At 39.1% G+C, this 9,132-nt stretch overlaps 1 protein-coding gene across 1 annotated transcript; it reads left to right on the top strand.

Annotated features, from left to right (window-relative positions):
• The first annotated feature begins 410 nt into the window (after positions 1-410).
• Positions 411-9,076, top strand: LOC117465215 (kelch domain-containing protein 1-like). The gene is made up of 13 exons (XM_034108152.2): positions 411-823; positions 1,527-1,597; positions 1,843-1,960; positions 3,833-3,945; positions 4,085-4,175; positions 4,261-4,359; positions 4,472-4,546; positions 5,102-5,160; positions 5,266-5,378; positions 5,848-5,920; positions 6,009-6,093; positions 7,081-7,160; positions 8,691-9,076. The coding sequence occupies exons 1-13, from the start codon at positions 716-718 to the stop codon at positions 8,824-8,826; spliced, it is 1,221 nt and encodes a 406-aa protein (XP_033964043.1). The 5' UTR covers positions 411-715; the 3' UTR covers positions 8,827-9,076.
• Positions 9,077-9,132: the final 56 nt, after the last annotated feature.

Raw genomic sequence — 9,132 nt, 5'->3', positions numbered from 1 at the left:
AGTGTATCTCGAGCCGGTTTCTCAAATTTACCAACACCATCTTTAAAACGTGTTGTACCATTGAGAACATTCTTTTTTAAATCGTCCTCCTCTGGTTGATGTTATCCTATGCCTGTCACTAATATTCTCCACTCACCTGGGAAAGAAGTCCTATATTGTTGAAGAGCAGACTTCCCTCAAAGCACAGGTGCTGCTAATCACTTAATGATTGCCTTCTGGCATTACGCCAACATGCACGAGCAAATCCTTACATTACATTATTAACGCAAACACTCACACCTGCGATAAGGGAGTCAACATGGACATTTCTCAGTTTTATTTTTGATGTAAACTGCAGAAAGTGTGACATAAAAGTGATCAAAATGTACATTAACTAAATTACAAAGCAATGGAAACACTTAAAATAGTAATTGAAGGGTACCCCGACTTCCTAAAGGTGTGTGCAACCCTAAATGGTGACTTGAAACGCACCGTTGCAGAACAACAGGGATCCTGATAATGGGAGGAGTAAGTGACGACAGCAAAGCCTGTAAAACACGTTCCGTGAACGCAGCAATCCAGTCGGCTTTTCTCTGCGTAGCCTGGAGCAGCAGATCCATGTTCTCTGAGCCGCCACAACATTCCTCACAACATTCCTCACAGCATTCCCTCTCTCCGGTGCCCATTTTACTTGTTTTTATCTGAGCGCTGCGTCGGGAGAACCGGAGCTGCGGGGATGGATGCTGCTGCTGCGGAGAGGAGCGCCGCGGAGAGCCGGCTGGAGAGATGCAGTCACACGGCGTTCATAGAGGACAACACGCTCTATGTGTGGGGAGGCTACAAGGTGAGAAACACAGGCTAGTTGTACCTGTGCAGGTAAATATATCTGCCTTCTTTAAAGTATCCATGTGTCCAATGGTTACTTTAATGTTCTGGTTGTTGTGTAAAGTAGCATGCTGACATAATTACATTTTACCACTTTACCAAGAATAATTAAACTGTGATTGATCGTGACCTTTAGCCTCAGGTGTTCTTCAAACTAGTTTGAACAGGAGTTTTTAGGCAGATGTATTTTGTGGTTTTGCTTCACAATATGTTTCTTTTCTATCATTTGGCCATCCTTATTGATATGTCTATGGGGGAAACAACACCTGACTTCAAATTGACAATACAGTTGAATTAACAACTTTTTTTATTTATTAGTGTAAGAGGATTTATATCATGACTGCTGCATTCGCTTTGGATTGCCTACATAAACTGGATACTGAGTGTACACCTGTTTACAGAAACCAGAAGTTGAGAGCTCTCAAAAGCAACTTTATATCCACAGAGCAAAACGTGTTCCAACAAAGAAAGCATTTCCCAGTGTGTATCTTGTTTCAGAGTACAACGTTTATCAACTAAACCGCACAAGTCATTTACTTGCTGTGATGCTTTTAACCACTCTCACATCTAAAATCTGCATTTTTGTGGCTTTATTCCTCAGATAAGAGTACAGGTACAAGATGTGTTCGTACTGTGACTGTATCTCCTCCTCTTCCTCTCAGGTAGTTGGTGGAGAGGACATTGTGTTGCCCAGTGATGAGATATGGCTCTGTGATTTGTACAGTGGGACCTGGTAAGATGTAGTTTAATCAGCTGATATGAACACTGTCGCCTTGACATTTAAAGCTGTGGATGTCGGCCTCGACCATGTGAAATGTTGAAAACAAGATACAGGGACTGTGCTAAAGGGTGCAGTTAAAGGGAGAATTTGTTGAATAAATCCCAGATTAAAAAGCCAACTATAGTGCAAACCAAGCACAAGGGTTGAGGTCACATTTCATCTGTTTCTTACCAACTTCTTCCTTTTTTGTGTCCCAGGGAGACGAGGGATATCAACGGTGACAAACCACCAGATTTATCCGGATCCTGTGGCTCTTATCTGAACGGCACACTCTACATCTTTGCAGGATGCGACCCTGTTGGATACACAAACCAGGTGAGTTGCCTTGACTACCAACAAGCGTGTTGTTTGTAAAAGCAGTGGAAGCAGTTTGTGGCCCTTGTGTATTGTCCTTAAACTGCAGTCATTGAGCTGAGCACCTGTTTTTAACCAGGTACAACAAATCTCATTGAGAGGTTAAGAGTGACCTTACCAAGAAGAACAACAAAAAAACAATACAAAAAAATTGTCACATACAATCAACTACTTTGTTTGCTTCCGACATGGTGACGTCACTATGTATCACTTGTGCTTTTATTAGTTAGCCCTCACATTTTGTAGCTGTTGACCAATCACAAGAGCCGGCCAGCTGACCAATCAAAGCAGACTGGGCTCTGGTTTCAGACGGAGGGTGAAAAGAGGTGCAGCTCAGGCAGTATGAGAACAATTAAGAGCTTTTTGAACGTTAAAGCATGGAGACATGTCCCAGTAGAGACACAAAAATGAACCAGAAAATGAGCATAATATGGCCCCTTTTTTAAAAGTGTCTTTCACTTCACTTGATGACTTAAAATTCCTTCTGTACATTATTCCTGGAACAAGATGCTGCATATGCTTTACATTTAAGTTTATTTTTCCTGCCATCATGTGTCAAATAATTATGAAGATGTCCTTCTTTTCAGTTTTGTATCAAAAGCTTTTTTGGGGTACCTTTTGGTATTACTGAAATGTCCTCTTAAGTATACATACTTCTTTTTTTTAGGATACATCGTCTCTTTTTACAAGAGATCAGAGATTAACCGGATGAAGGGAATGTACTTCCAAAAAAACTTGCAGGTTTTGGATTCAAAGAAATGGAACAAAGGCAACAATTTGAACAAATAAACAGACTTATAAAAAGCTCTGTTAGCTGTGCAACATTTTTCCTTTAACCCAGATCTTTTGTAAGGCATTGTCTGTTAGATCTAAACTTGGAACAATTAAAAAATGTATAGAATGTATTATAATAATAATAAGCTTTATTTGTATAGCACTGTGCATCAGGTGCAGCTCAAAGTGCTTTGACAAGGCTCACATCACGATATAAAACACAACCAGAGTTTTACATGCAGCAAAAAACAAAACAAAATAAAAAAAGATTATGTAGCAGTTCAACAATTTGAGACGGCAGTAAACGGTATGATAATACAAAAATAAAACACAATGAAATGGTGATCCCTTTTGGTAAAATAAAGAAAATCAATAAGATAAAAGACACTAATAATACAAATGAAATAATTAACAAATGCCTAAAACATCAACTTTAAAAGGAAATCTTGCTAATACAATGGTCAAATAAATGTTAAAAGTCAAAACCTGATGAACAATATAAAAATAACCAAAGAATAAAAGACCATATAAAAAGTGGGGTGTTGCTAATTGGAAAAATGTGTCTTTAACAGTCGTTTAAAAATGTCCACTGAGTTGGCCTCTCAGATATTTCCTGGTAGCGTGTTCCACAGTTTGGGAGCGTAGTGGATAAAAGCGGCCTCACCCATTTTATTTTGGGGGACTTTAAAGATATTTAAAAAGCTAGCTGAGGAGCACCACAGGGCTCGTCCAGGGACATTACATTTTTAAAACTTGTTTTGAATGCCAGATATGAAGTTTGTCTTGTACATCATGCCAAGCCCAGGGTGTGTTCACAAGGAAAATGCAGTTTATCTGATCTGATGGCTGTCTGACAAGCTTAGCATTACAGAGGCAATCAAAAAGGCTTTTAAAATGATAACGCACAAAAAAACCTTGAGATGAATAGTAGACAGAATCAAGTGTTTTTACTGATGCACATCCTAGGCAGCAATGAAAGATATCTCAAACTATAAATCTCACTCCATGATAAAGATGGCAGCTTCTTGATTCCAATGAATTGTACTCTCCTGTTTGTAGATGTTCAGCGTTGATCTCACAGAGCAGAGCTACACGTGGAAGAAAGTGACTGACACAAAGGGAACGACGCCCTCACCTCGAAACAAACACTCCTGCTGGGTTCATAGAGACAGGTCAGTGTGTGTGAAATAACACGGCAGCACACCAAGAAAATGAAAAAGTGGATTTCTATGTTTTTTCTTTAAATTTATCACAAAATACTATCAGTCTTCGTACAACATGTGATGTGTTCCTTTTTTTTCCATGGCTCAGATTCATCTACTTTGGTGGATATGGGTGTAAGACGATAGGACAGGTACAGAACACAACATCAGCAAGCTTTGTCGTGGATGAGATGTCCTGGGTAAATGATAACAACCAATGATGTATGATTACTTTAGCATATTGATTGTTTGGCACTCATCATATTCCAAACTTGTATTTTTCAGGCGACCATTGGAGACGTTTTATTCAGGTGCTGGGGCTGGAACAATGAAGTCAGTGTTTATGAACCACATACGGCCATGTGGAGTACGCCAGAGACTCGGGTGAGTGCAACATGATTTCATGTAAGCCTGTAGTTAACAGAGAGGGCTGTAGTATTTATTTATGTGTTTTTATCTGCGTTTATTTGTTTGTCTATTTCTTTCTTGTGTCCAGGGTCCTGCCCCTGCGCCCAGAGGCTGCCATGCAAGTGCCCTTATAGGAAACAAAGGTTACATCTCTGGTGGCGTGGTGAGTTTGCTTTACCAACTTGTATACACTGTAGTTAAAGGGACAGTTCACCACAAATGGAAAATATTTATTTTTCTTTTACTTATTAGGTTTATTTCCCTATTTAGATTGTTTTTGTGTGGGTTTGCAGAGTGTTGGAGATATCAGCAGTAGTGATGTCTGCCTTCTCTTCATGATAATGTCACTTGATGGCACTCTGCAATAACATTTTGAAAATATATTTTTACTTTCCCAGAAATCAGGAACTATTTCCTTTCTACCACACTACACCTGCCAAGCATATCCCTGTGCAGGAGGGAGCTGTCATCGCACTAGGCCAGCTAGCGTTACAGCTCAACCTAGGAGTTTGTAAGAAGTGTTTTCAAATGCAGTACACTATTCCCTCTGCACGGTGATACGGTTGTTAGCTGCAGTTTATGAGGAGAAAAAATAGTGACATCCTCGTCCTGGTGTCTGCACACTTTCTGTAAATAGGAAGTGTCCTTTTGACCATACATACTAATATGGTTATGATGAGTAAACTCTGTCAAATTACAAACACGTTTGTGTTTGCAGGAAACGCTTGCGTTGGACATGTTCTGCTTAGACCTGGACACCTGGACCTGGACTCAATTGTAAAACGTCATCAATCTTTCACACGTACTGTAGTTATAACCTTTTATTATAGCGAACACTACTTTAAATTGATGTACTGACCTCTTTTGCTCCCCCCCCACCAGTGACTTCTCCCCATCCTGCTCACCTCTGGGCCGCTCCATGCTCACCATGACAGCAACATCAGATCACACGCTCTTCATTTACGGCGGTCTCGGCATAGACGGAAACACTCTTAGTAAGTGTCGGCCACAGAATAAGTATCGATTCAAAAGGCTTCTGTGTTAATCTCTGTATGCTCCAAGTCTTCTCTGCCTCAGACTGATGATGGGTCAGCATTAAGACATGCAAAACAACCACAACTCATTTTAAAATGACCTAAATACAAAATTACTACAAAGGACAGAAAATAGAGCAGAAACATTGTTTTGCAGCTCTTTGTGGTCATTTTGTGTGTCGTTGTAGTTCTTTTGTGGTTGTTTTGCATGTTTGAACAACTTTCCGATAAGACATATTTACTTCAGAGGTCCTGGCATTGAAACTATAAAAACATTGTTTCTTCATTTGTATTATGGTCTTAACTCATGGCCAGGACTGTTTTATTATAATATGACTTTAAAAACAAAGGACATCATCGTTGCTCGAGTGGTTAGTTTTGTGAAGCTCCCTGTGGTTTAATCTGCATTTCACTAACCTCTCTCTGCTAGATGATGTCTGGCAGTTACACACACAGAAGAAAGAATGGAAGAAACTGACGCACCAACACAAGGACAAGCCCAGGTAGTTCCTTCTGTCATGTCAGCTTTAAGTGTAGCATAGTGTTTTCAAAAAACGTGTTTGTTTCTGTATTCACCCTCCTGTTCCCCAGAGTGTGTCACTCGGCGTGCCTGGGGAGGGACAGCGATGTTGTCGTGTTCGGAGGAAGCAGCAACATGTGCCTCCTCATGGACTCGGTATGTCTTGTGTTTCACCTTCAATAAAAAAAATGCATCTACCTTTTGGGGTAGAAGTTAGCATATCTTAACGGAACGCTTCAAGTTCACAGATCCCCTCAGGAGTTTCATCAGTAATGAAATTGCAGCATTTGCCTTTTAAAAGCCCTCATTTCCTCTCTAATGTTCCAACCTATGTCATTTGTTAAGTACACCAAATATAGCTCAGTGATTAAGAAGTGTTGCATAAAAAAGTTTAAGTTGCACAAATACTACGTGGTAATAATGTCACATGAAGCCAACTGAAAGAGAACCCTATAGAAATGTGTTTTATTACTATTCAGAGGTACAGTAAAACAAGACTGCTAACGTGCATGATCAGCAGATACATGTTTACTTTTTTTTCCGCAATATTTTTCGCAATATTTTTCTAGCTTAGTTTAATAGCGTGCTATCATTTGCATATTAGTGCAAAATACAAAGGAACAAATGAGACTGATGGGAGTTTGTAGAGTATTGGTTAAGTAAAATCTGACTTAAAGATGGCACTAGTAGAACAGTCAAGGGATCATGTAAATCCTCTGGGAACAACAATAGCCATACAAACGTGTGTGCATATCTATTTTATAGTTGTACACATATTCTTTGTTTGTGCCAAACTGGTGGGCCTACTGCCATCACCACCAGAATCAGAAGCGGGTTTATTGCCAGGTAGGTTCACACGTACGAGGAATTTGACTTGATGTCATGGTGCATACATGAAATATATAAAACAACATTTTTTTTTTAAAGTACACAGATGGCGAACTATATTAAGAACACTGTAATAAAATACCAGACACCAATAACTTGTTTCATTCGTATTCTGCTGCTTTTTTCCACTATTTCTCTGAAAAGGCTTTAAATATTTTAAAATAGAAAAAATAATTCCAGTAAATAATCTGTCATCCATCCTCATGTGCTGTTGTTGTTGTTGTTGTTGTTGTGTCAAACCTCTTTATATGTCAGGTGGCTATTCTGAGGGCTCCGTCACAAAACCAGTGCAGAGACGTGTTCATGTTTCAGACCCAGCCGTGCTCCCTCTTCAGGTTTGTTCAACCTTCCACGTAAAATGTCTGAGTTAATATTTGGTATCATTGCTCACTGTCTGATGTGTTGGTGGTTAGTCACGTGCCCCTCTTGTTCCCACCACTCGTTATGTACATTGGCAGCATGTGTGAGCGTGTTTGCACGTCGTCCCCGTTCACACATGATTAAGCAGTTTTAACAAAGTCCACAGAGACCCTTTAAACACTCGCAGCTATTTAGACTCTGGCCCTGTGTGCAGGAGGACACGGTGTTATGCTAATGAGCATTGTTATTATGTATGGTTAGTCTGTGCCATGTTTATAGTGAAGGATTAAAATGACTCAATCGAGATTAGTTGGTGAAGTTGAATTGTATTCATTCAACCTTCAAAGCATTTGAGGACTATGAAAGTTCTCATTCTGACCAGCCAGTGACGTATGTGATTTTTGGATCATTTATAAAAAAACGTCTAACTGATATTTTATTTTTGATAAATCTACCGATCATTTTAGATTAATGGTTTGGCCCAAGAAATGTCACGAAGTGTTTTTTGTTCTGAATCCTCATGGTTTATTTCCCTATTGTAAATCCAAAATGATGTTTTTTTTTTTCCGTCAGTCCAAAACTGATATAGATACAGATATTCCGTTTTTATGAAATAAAACTTCCTCTTGTTGCAGTTCTGCTGCAATTTTTTAGGTAAAAATGTTAAACCTGTAAGGCAATAACTTTTGTACTCTCAGGTTTTGTGGATGATGAGCTATAGCAAAATGCTCTCTTTACCGAACCAGAACGGTGTTTTTATAAAGAAAACACATGGGTAGAGGTTTATCCAATATCTCTTATGTTGAGCTGGAACCTAACTAAGATAAACTTCAGATACCTAGATCCACCTCTAAAACGAAAACACAGTGATGTCCTCCACTAAGGACTTTTACAAGTGTACAGTGATGCCTGTATCAATCAAGTGATTCACATCTGCTCAAATGTTATGGGTTCTCCCTTGGGCCATGCTGCTACCAAGTTTCATGAATATCGGGAAGGTTTTTCTGTTTCGCTTACAAACCAACAAGAAACTAATTTAACCGATGTTATGTGCGTCTTTCTGGCAACAGCATCCTTTTTATTAAATTGTCATTTTTGCTACTGTGACCCCAATGTTGGTTGGTTGTTGGCTCCCTCTGTTGGTGTGATTGTATGATAGAATACACTATTGCCATTGCATACAGGGGTACACGTTGGCCACTTTGGTAAACTTGGCCCATTTACATTTGGATTGCAGAACTTTTACATTTTTAAATGAACGTCACATTTAGACCTTGCCAAATGAGTTCACTTGCCTATATTGTGGTATCGGGTGTCTGTGGTGACTTTCCCACACTAGCGCCTGTATTCCTGAGCTTGCAGCATCTCCCCCTGCACCCATAAAGGAGCAAATATTAAAAGTAAAACACATCAGTTCTTGCCGGAGCAGAGCTACAGTTATTTGTTATCTAACGAGACAAAAGTGTTTTCAGAATCTAAACGGTCTATTTGTCTTTCCTCTGTAGGTTGTGTGAGGACCTAATAGCAGAAAACTCTGAGGTTTTTGAGGAGCAGCTGACCTGGCTGCCATCAAAGCTACGGAACAAAATTGACAAGCGAGTCGCCTTTTTCTCCTCTACGAAACCCGTTCTAACAGCTTGAAGACGTCGTTTAAAAAAAATTGAACAATGTCAATTACTAAAACAGAAATGTTCTTCTTTGTGTGTTGGGAATTTTTGTGTTTAATGATTTAACAAAAAAAATGCTATTGTTTTAACTTAAGACGCATCATTTGTATGTTTGTTTTTTTGCCTTATTTTTAAACAACCAGTTAAGATTTGGTAACATTTTACTCTTATTACAGTGTTTAAAAATGTTCAATCTGTTTTTGAATAAAGGACTTTATATATTGTGGTTTTTACTGTCAGTGGTTAAGAGTAAAAGGAAAGTAATCTACTTTAGGACTTC

Source organism: Pseudochaenichthys georgianus, chromosome 19 (assembly GCF_902827115.2).
Source record: "Pseudochaenichthys georgianus chromosome 19, fPseGeo1.2, whole genome shotgun sequence".
In the NCBI taxonomy this organism is placed as follows: Eukaryota; Metazoa; Chordata; class Actinopteri; order Perciformes; family Channichthyidae; genus Pseudochaenichthys; species Pseudochaenichthys georgianus.
This window is presented reverse-complemented; position numbering and strand designations above follow the sequence as displayed.

What these genes read in the sequence shown, in the direction of transcription:
- LOC117465215 (XM_034108152.2), top strand. Translation starts at nt 716, where the DNA reads ATGGATGCTGCTGCTGCGGAGAGGAGCGCCGCGGAGAGCCGGCTGGAG. An exon ending in TGCTGGGTTCATAGAGACAG is followed by an intron (nt 3,946 to 4,084) that starts GTCAGTGTGTGT and finishes TCCATGGCTCAG; the next exon opens with ATTCATCTACTTTGGTGGAT. An exon ending in GTTACATCTCTGGTGGCGTG is followed by an intron (nt 4,547 to 5,101) that starts GTGAGTTTGCTT and finishes TTGTGTTTGCAG; the next exon opens with GAAACGCTTGCGTTGGACAT.